The sequence below is a fragment of the Clinocottus analis genome, unplaced genomic scaffold, assembly GCF_023055335.1.
Source record: "Clinocottus analis isolate CAN_PGR_092001 unplaced genomic scaffold, fCliAna1.0.p SCAF_21, whole genome shotgun sequence".
In the NCBI taxonomy this organism is placed as follows: domain Eukaryota; kingdom Metazoa; phylum Chordata; class Actinopteri; order Perciformes; family Cottidae; genus Clinocottus; species Clinocottus analis.
In genome coordinates this window covers 4,000,076-4,016,599 of record NW_027175943.1, presented here as the reverse complement: position 1 = coordinate 4,016,599, position 16,524 = coordinate 4,000,076, and the positions used below count along the sequence as shown (strand labels likewise).

Sequence of the window (16,524 nt, the reverse complement as noted above, 5' to 3'; positions counted from 1 at the left end):
TATTAGGTCCAAAACATTTAAAAACGTATTTTTTTTGGTTATGAGCTGTGTAGTCTTGCAGAGCTGTAGCCTAGCAGAACTAGTTTGAACCGGATCATCAGAGGCAACCTGCTATTGATAAGGCTGCATCCACCCCCACTCCCTCCTCCTTAAGGTATCCCCCCCTCCTCCTCCTCTACCTCCTCCTCCTGCCACCATAGGGCCGCCGGGGGAGGAGGAGGAGGTCAGGTGATAACCTGCGGAGTTAAAAAGTCATCTCATACTCTGCTCGGCCCGGACATTTGCTCTACAAAAATGCGTCGAAAGATGGTTTTCCACGCGTCAGCACCTGCTCTCTGCAGCGGCTCTCACCACGCCGAGCGGTTGGAAGATGCTCTGCGCATGCGCGGTGTTCATTTTTTGATTGACTCCTGGCCGTGCAGCCTTCAGGTGCTGTCGGTAATGTCACAACCAAGTGAACACAAACGGAAAAGTTGTAAAGACATCCACATGTTCATGGATGAAAAGCAAATGATGGAAAACAACTAGAACTAGCCAAGACATCCCCCGAATTATCCAATAAGATCAAATAAAGAAATACATATATTACCTACAATTGCTGTTCTCTCTATTTTGCTAAGAGCATGCCATAATTTTGGAAACAACACAACACCCATGAAAACATTCTGCTGTCCCATCATCTTATTTCCATTTTGTCAAACATATACACATGAAGAATCAAAAAAAATTCAAATTCGACAACAGTTTAGATAAATCAGGGATCAAGGATGAAATATAGTGACGTTGATTTATCTGTGAGAATATGAAGCCATTTAAACTTCATAATTGTGATGTGTTTTCAGCAGCAGGTATTTCTGCCTGTAGAAGGTGCACGTCACCATCAGAGTAGAGACTCCTCTTGTTCATATGACCTTTGGCAGTCTGGGAAGGTCACTGTATCTATCGGACACGAGGGGGTTTGCAGATGACGAAGATGCCAAAAGGAGTGGAGCTAAAAGCACGATGTTGGCGGTCCTCTCTCTGAGAGAAGCTGCTGTTATTTGTGCGGAGCCGACATCGACGCACAACAAGACACACACTCATCTGTCGGGATGGTGCCGTCCGGTGTCGGCATGGTGTCGCTTGCGCTGTGTGTCTGCTCATGAGTCAGCTTAAAGAAATCAGGTTCGGTTTGCAAAAAGCACAAAACAGAAATTCAGGCTACTTTTAATGTTGTTCTAGATTAAGAGGACCAGATTCAAATCCAATAATCTGTTGAGATGTTTCCCTCTGGATCAAACCCCGTCGGTCACATTTCCCTCCGAGAGACACAACATCCAAACTGACACGTCTCAACATACTGAATGTGCTTCTCGGTTATCCTCCACATGAGCAGACTAGTTGGACACACATATTGTTCTAATAATCTTGGGCGTGACCTCTGACACGATGCCATTTCCTGCAGCCGAGGAAACTCCTCCCCCCCGAAAGGTCACCGTGCCACGACTGATGATTCTCCCGCCTCCGCTCCTTCCGTGACCTCTCGACCCTTTTCAGCGTCCAGAGAGGACCCCGCCGCTCAGGGGTTGAAGGCTTCAACGGGTTTCCCACAGTGTGCGAGCTACAGGTTGGTTTTACAGTTGGTTCGGTGTGTGTCTGTGTGTGTGCATGCATGTGTGTTGCACTTTTTACTTTCTAGCATCCCCACTCCGTCCACACGCTGCTCACGACCAAGACCTCCAGAGTTCAGCAGTTGGTGGAAAACCAACCCCAAACTTTAGTATTTTGTTGGAGCTGGAGGTAAAAGAGCAATCTGCTTCAACAGATCATCCACATTCCACATTCCTCTCAAAGGTTTTGACAAAAAAACACGAGAGCTGAGTTATTTGACACTTGTATATTTAGATATCTGTCTTTAAATTACTTCATCAGCTAACCAACAGCAGGTTGTTTCAATTATTCATGTCGTGAATACTTTAACACACAACGTGAATATTAAACAGTGGAAAATCTTCTTTTTTTCTATGTATGAAGGCGTCAACCAATCACGTTGTGTGGAACGGGTTCAATTATACCTTTATTTATAAAAAACAACCAACATGGCAATCATTATTATTACTCCTTTAACAGCAGCCCAGATCCACTACTTCAGTTCTTACTTTTCACAGTGAAAGCCACAGACATGTGACATTCACAGGCGAGTATTATGTGCCATGTGTGTGTATGAGTGTGTGTGTGTTCTCTAACTCCCTGTCTCCCTCTCGTGGGCGCAGGTCTGAGGCACAAAGCCATCCTGCAATCTGAAGTGGTTTCTCAGAAACGGAGGTGTTAGATCGGAAGCCACTTGCATGAGGTGTTTTTCTGCCAGCAGTTATTCCAGCCAGAGGCCGTCTCGTTCACGGGTCATCATTCCTCTCTGAGGACCCACGCATGAAGCAGCTGAGCGCAGCCCTGACTAATGCGAGGAACTCCCTTTGACCTCGTTGCTATGACTGATGTCGGCATCGGGGAGTTTCATGAATACGGCCCGTTGTTGATGGATGAGGAGTTTCTCGCCCTTGGGAGGGAGTTTTAACGCCGAGTTTAGATGCAGGAAACATGGAAACCATATGTGAAATAGTGTTTTATCATCTACCATCTCCTCTCGGCACTACCACAGACTTCCTTAACTACTGTGATATTAAAGGAAGGTTTATTTAGTGATTGAGCCAAAGCGAGATCCTCTTAAGATCGTTGAGAAGATTAAATATGTGAATCATCTTCAAGTAGAATATGCTACAAATCACTTTCAACTTGAGGTCAAGGCTCAGTGGAGAAATAAGCAGCGATTCACAAAGAGCAAGTTGAAACATAGCTCAGATTTCTAATAATGCGTTTTATTTGTAACACACATTTCATTCAAATGAATCTCAGGGTGCCACAGAGCCAATATATAGTAAAAGAAAACAAAAAACAGTTAAAACAAACGATAATAAAAAAGAAAGAGCTGTGATTTAACACAAAGTAAAACAACTCAGTGCCAGTTAAAGGCTGGAGCTGTTCACAGCCAGTGTTTACGACCAGTAACGGATGCATTTAAAGAAGTAGCAGCAGAAGTAATAAAGAGTTCTGCTGCAGACGAAAAGAAACCGTTCACACACTTGACCCCTTCGCCCCGACCGCTGAGGCCAGACGGCCGTGGTTTAGCACACGGATGAGCACCGCAATATGAATAAATATGATTATTATGGAGTTATACAGTATGGAGTTTACATTCAATTCAATACAATACAATTACCCTGAAATATATCCTATTTTTAAAGCTTTAATGTTATCAATATGCAACATTAAGGACTTGGAGTACAACTTAAATATTACATTGAATTGGTTTGTATGTAGTAAATGTCATGAATGGTGGTTGCAAAATTGATACGATTTTCCTCTTCAAAGTTCCTCTTCCTGAGTCCCTTTCTAAGTCTCTTTTGGGTACTTTTGTTCTGTAGCAGTGGTCACGCGTTCTCTCACATTGCCATGTCGTTAATTATCTATAGCGGAGCAGTGAGAACATACACATATGTATCATGAATGTATTATCATGCACATCACTTATTCATGGTGCCCTGCTAACGCTGGCACATTCTCTAGTGTCCTCTTGTTGCTGTGGCCTCCCACTAACCAGAGGCACCAAGAAGCACTGAATAAAAGCGTTTATACTACTAATAAACTTAAATGTTTATGTCTGCCGCACGTGGAGTTTTAAAAGCATGATATGTTCACCCGGACGTATTTAAAACGTAGTAACTGCGACTCCAGATGTGTCTGTGTGACCGTCAGCAACGAGAAGCTTTTAAGACTCAATAAAATTGTGATTTAGTGTCAATAAATAAACGGCGAGGACTGAGGATAATCAGACTCAGGAGTTCCTCAAACTCTGAAATTGAGTTGAGTGTTGATCATCTATCATAAATTATACAACGTATATTAAAGCATGAATGAATGAACGGGCGTCGTGGCCTCCCTAACGCCCGTTCATTCCTGATATGTCGTGTGCATCTTCTCGTGAATCCAGCGGTGACTCTGAAGCGCGCGTGGTTTGTTTCAGTGTTGCCGTTCCCTCATCAGGGAGAGGCGTCACCAGCTGGCGAGCAGCTTTCTTTGCTTCACAGTTTCCTCTCACACCAGCTGCTGGTCTTTGTTTTTAGCATCTCATTGATCGCTTTGCGATGACCGCCACGCTAACGCTCAGCTCGGCTACAGTTTGCATGAGTCGCTCGTACTTTAAGATCGTTTCGTTTCCCCTTCGCAGGCCGCTCCAACAGACGGGCAGTGAATCCGCAGCGCCACGTGGTCGACCGGCAGCGGAGGAATAACCAGAACTCAGGATGTGAGGTATCACGTCCACTATTCACAACGAATGCTTCGACGTTAGAGACGATATCAAGACGTCTGAGAAGCCCTTAATTTGCGAAACCCTCCAAAGGACGTTAAGGTTAGGCTTTGACCTCAAGCAGTTCAGATGACCCTCAAAACATTATCCGGAAATGGATGTTATTTGAGCCATCAAGTGGCCGCTTTGTGGATTATTTGTCAAAATACCATAAGGTCATCTTTCGTATGACATTTTGGTATCACATAGCCGTCTCCTTCTCCGTCTGTTCTCGTGATGGGATTCAGATAAAATGTGCTCTTTCCTTCGAGGTCAGAAACAAGCACACAGAAAAGTTTAAGCTGTTATCATTGGCTTAATGATTGAAGTATAAAAGACATAAAGAGAAGCAATAAGTTGACTAAAGGTCGTCAATAAACAGTTTAATTTGTTAAAGGTTACACTAAATATTGTATAAACGGTGCATGTTTTTAACGTTTTAGCTTCTATACGACCAACATAAGTAAAAGAGACCATCAGTGAGAAGATTGTCAAGTTCATACAGTTATTCTTAATCGATGCCGCCGGGTCGGATTCTGGTGAAACACCTCCAGACTGCAGCAGAGACAAAGCCCAAAGTTACCTCACACTATCCCTCTCAATATAATCAATAGTGTTCAATAACATTAAGGGGTGCTTGAACTTCTCTGAAAGGGCTGTCAATCAAACCACCCCTCTAGTTTTGTTGCAAATCAAATATCTGTATCTTTATCTTAAACTACAAATTGACCTCTGACCTGTCCACCCTTCCCTGAATTATGAACGTAGGCGCTTACGATTCAGCCGGGCTCGGCGGGGCCTGCTGGTCCGCTAAATAAGCCCCACAGAGAATATCGAGGATTTCCAGAGAATCTCAAACAGCTGGAACGATGAGTGGGCTTCTCCGGGAACAGATAAAAAGGAAAGTGAAATAGGCCTCTGCAGAGAGAAGGAGCCAGCGAGCGAGTGAGCGAGTGAGTGAGTGAGTGAGTGAGTGGGAGAGGGAGTGAGGAAGAAAGTGGAGGCTGCTTGACAACAAGGATTTCAAGGAGTGATTCAGCGTACACCCCTCGGCGTCCCAGCACACTCAACCCTCTCAGTCACTCCTTCCAAGTAACGTCTGGGAGGTCAAAGCCGCCTCGGCAGCAGAAGCGGAGCGGCCCTGTGTAGTCGGGCTGCTCGTGCACTGCGGTGCAGTGAAAGGGGGCTTCGCCTCTGGCGGCGAGATCCCTGCCAGGTCCCTGCAGGCGCTGCAGCGGCCGATGTAGCGCCTCGACTCGCTCTCTGTTCGTGTCTTACAGTGTTTCACCCCTTCTGCATCTACAGTAGAGGGGAAGTTAGGAGTGCTGCAGTGCTGCGACACAGCTGGCGGCATGCCTTTACTCTAGGCTCCTCCTGCTGGTGGAGATCGGGGTATTGCAGTTTTCTTTTTTTCTACGCCGTGTAATCCCAGCGGTAAATAAATAAAGTTCTGACGGGGCTCTGCAGGCTCCTTCAAGAAGGGAACGGAGGTGAAATGCTGCTGTTGTTCAAGGTGTTGCTCTTAGAGAGTGTTGGACACGTTGTAAAAGCACAAATATTTAACTGAGGGGGGGTTTGTACTGTTTTTTAAATACTGTTTGAATATATAACCTGCTTTCATTCCCAAATTATTGTAAAGTCTTTAGATATCCCCTGGTACTTTTTATTGTACTATGGTTGTTTTTCTCATCATTTAATCTGTATAATTTGGTTAATGGATAAATCCTTTAGTCTTTATGTCAAGTAAGAGAAAAATGTGCATCACAATTTCCTTCACGTGACATTTTAAGATGTTTTGTTTTGTCCAACCAACAGTCCAAAACTCAAAGATTTGTCTTTTAAATCCTCACGTTTGAGAAGCTGGGAGAGGACTTAGCAGGTATTGCTTTTTACAAAACTATTTAATTGGAAATCGACTAGAATTTATTTACATTAATAGACGGAAAAAAAAAAAAAAATACGATTCTTTTTAAACTACAACTCACACTTATAAATGTTGACATACATGTAACGTATATGATTTAAATAAATACAGATGTGACCTTTAGGACTTTAGTAATTTTGATCACTATTTTCAGTTAATAGTTGTTTTTTTAAAGCAAATATGCCAAAACTTCACTGGTTACATTAATATCTCTGGGTTTCAGACTACTGGTTCATTTCATGAAACAAGCAATTAATGAATCAAGAGGAAATACTAAAAAGCAGAGCAGATCATTCATTGTTTTTATTGATAGGTACAACATGAAGACAATCAATGGGGTGTTGTGTGACACACAAAGTACACTGTTCATGAACGAGCAACAATCAGACAATTATTATTTCTACCTCCATGTCCCCTGCTGCAGCCAGCATTCCTCCGCCTTCGATAACACAGTTCATACGATACGATATTCTTCATCTATATTCTTGCATACACCTTTTGTTGTCAGACAGAAGACCTGTGTACATTTACACAATCGATACAAACGCTCTACTAACAGTAGGTGAACAAAAAGTGCTGTAAATTCATGCTACAGTGCTGCGCTAACTCAAGATCTAGAAGTATGCTTTTTACGCCGACAAGAAAATATTGTTTGAACTTCTGGTAAAATGTAATTTCGGCTGATTTGTTTACAAAAAATCTTTACGGTTATCACAAAGAAAATATTTTTATTCAATAAGTTACCCAACACATATTTTTTTCCTTTCTTTTTTGCAAAAGAAGCTAGCCTGAAAATCAGTTATATTATTTAAAACATTTATTGAAATATTTTTTGGAGCAGTTAAATAAATCCCATGTGATGCTACAGTTTGATGTGTATACTCGTTGTAAACATTAATCTCGTACAACACATTCAACGAGGAAACGTATCGATGCGTTCTACTGTATCTACACAATACAGTCAGGTACTAAAAAATTACAAAAAATTGTTTATGCTTAATAGGAGACGGATGAGAACCGACCCGAATCCCACGACGATGGAAACAAAAATCGGACGAATTTCACAGGCATGCGTTTCACCATGTGAAACATCAGTGGCATAAAAGTCGTCCCGAGTAAGGCTGAACAACAACAACATGCCCTCTGTTGCACAAATCAAAGCGTCACTCGACAGTGATATGAGAGAAAAGTAAAGTAAAGTGCCTATTGCGTAAGTAAATAAGTTACGACGACAATCGCTGTACATGAGTAGAGGTTTGGATCGGGGGGGGGGGGGGGGGGGGGCTGTCGGCGTGTCCGGGTGTGGTGACGGGTGGAGGCGTCGTCGGGTGTTATCAGCGCAGTGAGTTGGTGGGCATGCAGTCACACAGAGCCCTCCTCTCGGCCCTCAGCACCAGCGTCTCCGTCTGCAATGGACAACAACAACAACATGTCACTGCATGCAAACACAAATCACGGCCAATAAAGCTGATTCTGATTGCTGGAGGTCGTTGGAGCTTCACACAGAGCTCAAGTTACACTGCAGACAATACTTAAGGCTGTATTTTTGGGGTAATACACTTATTTAGCTGTTTTTATTTGCAGACAATTTCTCCAGAAGACACCAGAACTGTGATCGATGACGCGGGAAAATAAAGTGCTCTTTGTGGTGAAGATAGCAATACGACATTATTTATTGTCTTTACAAAGGTTAAAAAACATTTACTTCTTCTTTTTTTTTCAACATTTTTATGTCACGAACTATTATGACTCAAAAAAATATCAGGTCTCTGTTAAGGATATTCATGATTAGGTTACATAGTAAACATTAATATTAAGTATGGGAAAGACTTAATTTATACAATTCAATATTTATTGTAATATATTTATGATTAGTGGGTTAACTTATGTTGTTTTTTTGTGTTCTAACAATACTTTGGAAAGCATGACACAAATGTCATGTATTATTAGCTCAATACATTTATATAAATAAAGACAACACACTTATGATGTTTATACTTTTTTTGAAGAACATGACTTCCCACACAAGACCACATTAAATATAAGTATGTAAAAACGACAGCATGTAATAAAACCCTCCAGTAACCAATGGTACAAAGACAAAGTTATTGTTACTAATTGTTCTCTCAGAGACTCATCGGCTGGTGAATCATGAGCGGTCAACACTTATGCATGGGAGGTGAAAGATCTCTCCCACTGAACCGTAAACAAGGGAATAGTGAGGAGGAAACGCCACCTACCCTGGCATCAAGGTTGAAGGCGGTCTTCTTTAGATCCTGCAGGGCCCGCTGCATGAACTCAAAGGCATGACAGTCCACACATGGGCGACCTGGACACAAGAGGAGAGGACTCAGAGATACAGAGATTCACATTGGGACACAACAATGCAAACATCCGGTCACCTTGGCACACTCTCACAAAACCTGTGAGAGTGTTGAATTTAGGGTGTTTTATTGCTTTTTGAGTACATTTTATTTCATTTGTAAAGCATTTATTGTGTCGTTTCTCCTTTTTTTCCCAATGTGCTTTAAATGACGAGTATTCATTTTATCTCGGCAGGTCTACTAATAATTCAGATTTCCATCTTGACAAAAGTAAATATATAACTCATGACAAAAGGGTCAAATTTACAATTATCACCAACGGTGGCTGCTTTAAAAAAATCAGAAGAATTCGTTTTTAAACCTTGACATTGTTTGAACCTAGTGGAGATGATAAAAATGGGTCGTACAATAGCAGCGCAGGCCTATTTTCATGTTGTGATATAGATATAGATATATATACACACACACACCAATTAGGGTGACCTACAATTCCCACTAAGAAACCCATCTCTGTGGGGACCTGCTATCATGAGACTATAAAAACATCCCTGCAGCAGACACATTAACACCTAACAAGCATTTAAAAAACACACCTGCACGAAACATGCAGAAAAATCCAAATGTCATCTTTGAATCCACCTACTTTCGGCCGGGATGACAGTCCCGGTGTCCTGATCCGCATCAGCTGCACCGAGACAGAGGAGCTGGACCGCCAGGAGGATCCCCGCTGCCTGCAGATATCCACTGGACGCCATGGTGTTGTCGTAGGGAATTACCTTTTTGGAATTACAAATTTAAAAAAAAAATTGCGGGTGTGTGTGCGGTTAAACACAACAACGGACAATGTCCTACTCGACCGCAAATCAATGGAACAACACAACCTCGTAGGCTTTGTTCAGGAGACTGTCCAGTTTTTATTGTTAAATATATTACATTTTACAGTTTACGGAGGAGATGTACTGTTCATTTTTGCAAACTGCATGTCCACCTACCGTGAATCAGTCGATGCTATTTTGCCGTACACCAGATCAGCGCAAGATGCCAACCTAGGATTGTTTGATGTAGTTAAAGGGAGTGCGCATGCGCGTGGCTCATCGCTTTGGGGACCAGAATTGAGACTTCCGGTTTAAACATTTTAAAATAAATGCCTCGACAAAGTTGAAATTAAAACACAGACTTTATAGATTTGTAACTAGCTTATTATCAATTGTGGGAAGTAAATAAGTACATGTTATGAAGTATTGTCATTTTCTGGCACCCCACAACATTGACGATTTAAACATACCCAACATAGGATCAGATTATTATAAAGTAGTACTAATTGCCTCCATCTCGATCAGCTATACTGGTCCGTACATGCTATTACATAAGTAATACACTTTTACATCATTACTCTTTCACTTTGAAGTTTAAATAGCCTCAATTTAGCTCATCATAATTCTTCTATTTCAACCGAAGTTTAAAAAAATAATAGTTTTAACAATGCAGTATCACTACTTTTACTTGAACCGAATACTACTTTTGATTATCATTAATACACAGTGAATGTTTTTGGAAACTGCAGAGATTATAATATTTGTGTAATTTATATTTAATTATTTTTAAGTAAATACAGAAATACTGCGACATGTAGTGTTCTTTGAAGTCTTTTACTTTCTTTTTCATTGCCACTCAGTTCTCTAAATAAGGCACTAAAGAACAACTGGCCATTCACGTTGAGAAGAACTGAATTTGAATACTGTGTACAAAAAAAGTCAAAGTGGAATTTCCCCTCCTTTCACTTTATTAATAAAACATACAACATATAGACCAAACAAACTGTCCAAATCAGAGATATCACCGTATCATAAAAGGTGAATTTTACCTGTTTTGTTTTTTATTTTAGATTTTTTTTTGTCACGGTTCAACGTTGTGAAATGACCCCGGCCTCCGTGTGGGCGGGGTCCTGACTGTTTTCTTAGGTAGCCCGTTAAAATGCCCGAACTCAAAACACTTCTTTTTCCAAGATGGCGTCGATGAAGGACAGCGACACCGGGTTGTGGCTTCACAACAAATTGGGATCCACGGACGAGCTCTGGACGCCCCCGAGCATCGCGTCTCTCCTCACCGTGTCGGTGATAGACAACATACGGCTGTGCTTCTCCAGTTTATCGCCGCCGGTGAAGCTGAAGCTCCTGCTAGGGATGCTGCATCTCCCCCGGCGGACCGTTGACGAGGTGGGTCGCGGTGCGTTAGCTCGCTGTTAGCGTGTGACCGGGAACGTGAAGCTTTCTAACAAAAAAATAAAAAAACACAGCGCGAGGAAATGAGCTCGAAACTCCGGCGAGCTGCTTAAAATAAAAATTCAAAATTCAGTTTTTTTAAAACCGCCGGGAAAAACGTCTAACCTCGTTAATAAATCTGCTAAAGTTCACGTCAGCGTTACTGGCGACGGTTGACGTCGTTAACCGCCGTGAAGGAAGCACAAAGCTGCCGTTATTCCCGCGACGGTTCCCCCAACGTTTCACCTCTGGAGAACACACAAATTCACGTCGATGAACACTGCTAACGTGACGTGAACACAGACCCGCAAGGTTGTTGGGTTTTTTTGTTTGTTTCCACAGCAGTGTGTTATTACTGCGGAGACGACAGGAAACATTGAGCCGAGCGGTTCCCCCGACAGACATTATGGTGGTGGGATGGGCACGGGAGAGCTCACTGACCGGGCTGGAGGGCGGGACCGGCATCCAGTCCGACTTATCACTTGTGGAGCTTTCTTAACGTTACACAGCCGTCATAGTGGTCATGCATATGCAGGCAGGGTGTTATGAACACACCAGAGTCTGCTCTCAGATGGTGTTAGGCTGAACACCTTCAAATATAATATATGATATACACTATTCGAGTGGTGGGAAAAGTATTGAGATGTTACGTACTTCATTATAGCAATACTCTGACAAATAAAAGCTTTGAAGAGTTGGAAGGAAATGGATGCAAAGTATTACACATCAAATACATTAACTGTTTTATTTTGTATGTAGTATTAGTGATATTACTAATTAGTCTCTTCACTATTACACCTTAAATGTGTGTAAAATGTCCATCAGAGATGAAAGTCCCCCCTATAAACAACTGAACCTAATGAACATATTGAAAGAAAATAAGCAAATTAATGATTTATCATTGCAGTTCTTTAGCATTGAGTCATGTTTTATAAGCTGATCATGTGTCTTGTACAATGTGGACTGTTAATATTCTTAGTAGTAAGTGAAGTGTAAGTATATTAAATATTGTACAAATAGTCAAATTATATTTTAATATAGAACTATTGTAAATCTACAAAAGCCCACAAAACTAGCCCCGGTTTCTGTTTCATTTCGCCTGTGCTTATCTGTACTATTGCCCAGCAGATGCTCTCTTATTTTGTAGTAAGGACAGTATTTCTTGGACAGTGAGCAGGTGGATCTAAAGCACTTTTTCACTTTGGGTAAAAGAAAATCAGTCTGTGTCTAAACCCAGTCGTACTTTGTGCACTGAAATGACCCGCGATGATTTGATTGCGGCCAGATGTCTGCCTTCACTTTATTCGATGACGTCATTGTGAATACTCGGTAACGAGATCAAAATGAAAGGTTGATCGATAGAACATGTTACCTCTTGAATGTGATAAGCTTTAATTAATTGGATCTTGTTAATTAAATGCATTCTGAATTTCCTGTCTGTTGGTCAAAACAACCTAAGCACATTTTCGATAAAAACTGAATCTGATTTAGATTAATCAGCAAATATATTTTTAAAATCTTTTCCTTTTTTTTAAACGGTAAGAAGTAAATCTCAGGCAGCATAAGGCGTCCATCTTTTTGTTACTCAAAGTGGTTTCACTAACGCCGTCCTCCTCTTCTCTCCAAAGATGAAGGAGGCTCTGTCGGAGATCATCCAGCTGGCGACGGTGGACTCTGAGCCGTGGGTGCTGATGGTTGCTGACATCCTCAAGTCCTTCCCAGAGACCGGCTCTCTCAATCTGGACTTGGAGGAGCAGAATCCCAACGTGCAGGATATTCTCGGAGAGCTCAGGGAGAAAGGTAGGAACGTTGCCCAAATTCTGGCAGTATTTCATTTGTCAATTGTATATTGCCACAGGCGGAAAACGTCTGAAAGCGATCTTTGAAATATCTTTCCCCTTCTCTCTTCCTCCCCTCCCCAGTGAGCGAGTGCGAGGCATCTGCCATGCTACCTCTGGAGTGCCAGTACCTGAACAAGAGTGCATTAACCACTCTGGTGGGGCCCCTGACACCTCCCGTCAAGCATTTCCAGCTGAAGAGGAAGCCCAAGAGTGCAACTCTCAGAGCAGAGCTGTTACAGAAATGTAAGTTACTAGAAACTTATACACAGTGCGATACTTCACTTTGAATTATCCGTGTGTTTTTTTATCTTCTGTTTCCTTCCTTTAGCATATTTGTATTTGCTTGAAATCGGATATAATCTTGTACAAGATTAAAGAAGGTGTATTTGTTTGTTCAAAGTTGTTTTTTTTTCCCCACAGAGGTGGTTGGGTTTCCCTCAAAGTAAAATTGAAGAATCTTCATTATCTTGTATCTGTAGTGAAATCTTTTGTTTTCTCTTCCAGCCACAGAAACAGCCCAGCAGCTAAAAAAGACAGCCGGAGTGCCTTTTCACGCCAAAGGGAGAGGACTGGTCAAAAAGATTGACACTACGAGTGAGTTAACGATCTACGAATGCATCCCACACCTCCGCTCTGTCGGTGCTTTTAATAAAAATGTCATCCTAAACATTCACATTATCATTTATTCCAGTTGTGGCCAGGTCTTTTTTTTGTTCTGACTTCTGTAACCATTGCTGATACATGTGTCAATATTTGCATCACAGCTCCTCTTAAGGGGATTCCCAAGGCCCCGTTCCGCAGTCCCACTGCCCCCAGTCTATTCAGCCCTCCCAGTAACCGCACGCCTATTGCCCCTGCACGGACGCCCCTGCGTAAAGAGAGGGGGGTCAAGGTAATGTCAGATTTAAGAAGAAACACGGCGAGAAAGTTTATAACTGAATCCTGCTTACATGCATCATCTATGTTATATTTAATTTGAGAGATTAGACATATCTCACACTTTTTTTGAATTTTTCTTACAATTGGTGTTTTTTGTTGTGTCTTTACAGCTTTTAGATATTTCAGAGTTGGATATGGTCGGCGCTGGAAGAGAGGCTAAGAGGAGAAGGAAGACTTTGGGTAATTATATTTCCATCCCTCCAGCAGCTTCAGAGCGACGGCATGAATGTATTCGTCAGTATTAATTAGTTTTCTTCTGCTTTTAGAAACGGAGGCTGTCGAGAAAGCAGCCAAAGAAGAAGCGGCAGCGGCGGCGGTGGTGGAAAACACAACGCCCGACTACGCTGCCGGCCTCGTCTCTGCACAGGTGCTTGACTCCACATGCTAACGTCACTCATTCTGAGTTTCACCGGTTTGGTCTCATATTTCCTTCCCCTCAGTTTCTCCTCTGGGTCTTTTGTAAGAAATACTTTTGTTTGTTTTACAGAAACTCGGGGCATTGAATGAGAACCCTCTGCCGTCGACGAGCTACCTCCCTGCCACACCTAGCATGGTCCCCTCCTCCTCTTACATTCCCAGCTCCGAGGCCCAGCCAGGTTAGACAAAGACCCCACGCCGTCGCATTGTTGGCTCGAGTACAAACCTCTCTAGCAGCTCGGGCTAAATGCGCTCGTGCACTTTGATTTAAGGAGGTAGAGGAAACCCCTGCAGGCGTCAAACTCACAATGTCTTTTTCTTCGTCAACCTCCCGTGAAGCGAACGCCGGCGGTTCTGGACGGGACACGCTGCAGTCGGCTCGCCAACCAGAGGAATCGGCGACGGCGGGCACCGGCGCCACCGCCACCTTACCGGGCCAGTACAAACAGAGAACGCCGATGTACAACGCAGCCAACACGGCTAATCCCGCAACCCCGACGTCTCCCAGCACGCCCGTCTCCACCCCGGCCAGCAACGGGCCCCCGGCAGCTGCGACGGCCACCCAGCCGGAGACCCCCACCCAGCCGCCCAGCACGCCTCAAACCCCCACCCCGACACCCACCCCCGTGCCTCCACAGCCCCAACCCAAAAAGAATCTGTCACTCACGGTAAGCTGGAAACGGAGAAAGACACGATTAACGTTACGTAAAGCGCCTCCTCCTCATCGTCACATTAATTATCTACTGCACGCCGTTTCTGCTCCTCAGAGAGACCAGATGTACGCGGCCCAGGAGATGTTCAAGACGGCCAACAAGGTCACCAGACCAGAGAAGGCTCTGATCCTGGGCTTCATGGCTGGATCCAGAGGTAATCAATCAGTAAACCTCATCTCATCTTTCTCACACTGCTCTTCCAAAACTGAGTGACTGAATTGTAGGGATTTTAATAATTAACCGCTTAACCGACAATAAGCATTTTGGCAGTTAAACAGTTGAAGAAATACTGTTAATTAAGAAAACTAAACTGGAAGCAGCTAATCAGCAATGGTCCACCTTTTTAAAGTTCACCTTAAGTGAGCCTGAGCCAGTGTTGCTTTGGGTCTTGAGTAGTTGCAGCAATTATTCAAAGACAAATATATTGTACACACACTGTACTCGTACATTCACAGCTATAACGTTACCGTTTCATACTCAACAGCTTAACTAATGGATGTATTGGTGACTTAGTGGCTGCAAGTAACTGCTCCTGGTGAAAGGTTATATACTAACTGCATTTTAATACTTTATCGAGTGCGTGGTTGACCTCTGAAAGAGGATGTCTTTGGTTTTGTTATCATTTTTTCTTCAGTAAGTAAACAAACGATTTATTATTAACCTTGAAACTGAACTAGATTTTGTCAAAAGTCCTGTGAAATGCAGTTATCCAGTCTGTCAAAGACTTCATTATATAAAACCAGTGGCTTAAATACACGACAGTCGCATAATTAAAAGGTGTCTGATGGTTCCTGAACACGACCCTTCTGCTTCCTCCGCTGCGTCTTGCAGAGAACCCGTGCCCGGAGCAGGGGGACATCATCCAGATCAAGCTGAGCGAACACACGGAGGTTCTGCCCAAAGCCGACGGCACCGGCAGCACCACCATGCTGGTGGACACAGTCTTCGAAATGAACTACTCCACAGGACAGTGGACCCGCCTCAAGAAATACAAACCCATCACCAATACCTCTTGAGGAGCTTCACTTTCTCAAAGTCACGCGCCCGACATTTCTTATCCACTTCAAAGAAATCATGTTTACACACTTACAAAGTATTTGCATTCACATTTGGGCCAAATCAAGCACCGGGCGGTAGAGAAGTCGTCACGGAGAGAAAGATCCTCCCAGTTCCCTGAACCGCCAAAATGCAGGACTCTCAGAAGAATATTTCTGTACTTTTTGTTTTGGTTGTTTCCTTTTCCCTTTTTTATTGTTTCAGTTTTTAAGTCGCCTCCGATTCCTGAATGATGCAAAGATGCTGCGGTCACAGGAATTATTCTCACGGCGAGGCGCCTTTCAGCATTTGTACTCTCGAGGTACAAGCATGTCCACGAAGAAGAAAAGACGGGGCCGTCTGTATTTTCCTGTATGAATGTCACATTTGCAGTATATCTTCAGAACCAGAATCGGGGTTTGGGACGACAACAAAAAAAAAAAAAGAGAACAATAATGACAAGTCAACATAGGTGACCAAAAAAAAATACGAAGAGCAGAAACAATTAGTTCTCAATGCTGACAAGTTCTGTTTGGAGCCTTCTGCTGGATGTCTTCATCGGTTTTTCATCCTTTTTTCTCCAAAGAAGGGAAGAAAATAAAGTGACAACAGTCTCCAGCGAGAGGTTTCTGTTTTACTCGCGTTCATGAAGTTCATCAGCGTTTCCTGTTTGTTTTTGTTTCATG

General features: G+C 42.9%; 2 protein-coding genes across 3 annotated transcripts; one reads left to right on the top strand and one right to left on the bottom strand.

The window, feature by feature from the left end:
• The first annotated feature begins 1,573 nt into the window (after nt 1-1,573).
• On the top strand, nt 1,574-16,456 carry nelfa (negative elongation factor complex member A). Its single transcript, XM_068587501.1, has 13 exons — nt 1,574-1,606; nt 4,265-4,347; nt 10,639-10,848; nt 12,522-12,693; nt 12,816-12,977; nt 13,239-13,328; nt 13,499-13,626; nt 13,784-13,853; nt 13,940-14,040; nt 14,161-14,269; nt 14,430-14,758; nt 14,858-14,957; nt 15,635-16,456. The coding sequence occupies exons 3-13, from the start codon at nt 10,639-10,641 to the stop codon at nt 15,817-15,819; spliced, it is 1,656 nt and encodes a 551-aa protein (XP_068443602.1). The 5' UTR covers nt 1,574-1,606; nt 4,265-4,347; the 3' UTR covers nt 15,820-16,456.
• On the bottom strand, nt 6,597-11,222 carry nicol1 (NELL2 interacting cell ontogeny regulator 1). Of its 2 annotated transcripts, none has more exons than XM_068587506.1 (4): nt 10,497-11,222; nt 9,276-9,408; nt 8,549-8,637; nt 6,597-7,714 (listed from the first exon to the last, which is right to left on the bottom strand). In XM_068587506.1, the coding sequence occupies exons 2-4, from the start codon at nt 9,385-9,387 to the stop codon at nt 7,643-7,645; spliced, it is 273 nt and encodes a 90-aa protein (XP_068443607.1). In that variant the 5' UTR covers nt 9,388-9,408; nt 10,497-11,222; the 3' UTR covers nt 6,597-7,642. The 2 variants fall into 2 exon arrangements, with proteins under 2 accessions (XP_068443607.1, XP_068443606.1); XM_068587505.1 differs by lacking the exon at nt 10,497-11,222 and adding an exon at nt 9,625-9,747.
• Nucleotides 16,457-16,524: the final 68 nt, after the last annotated feature.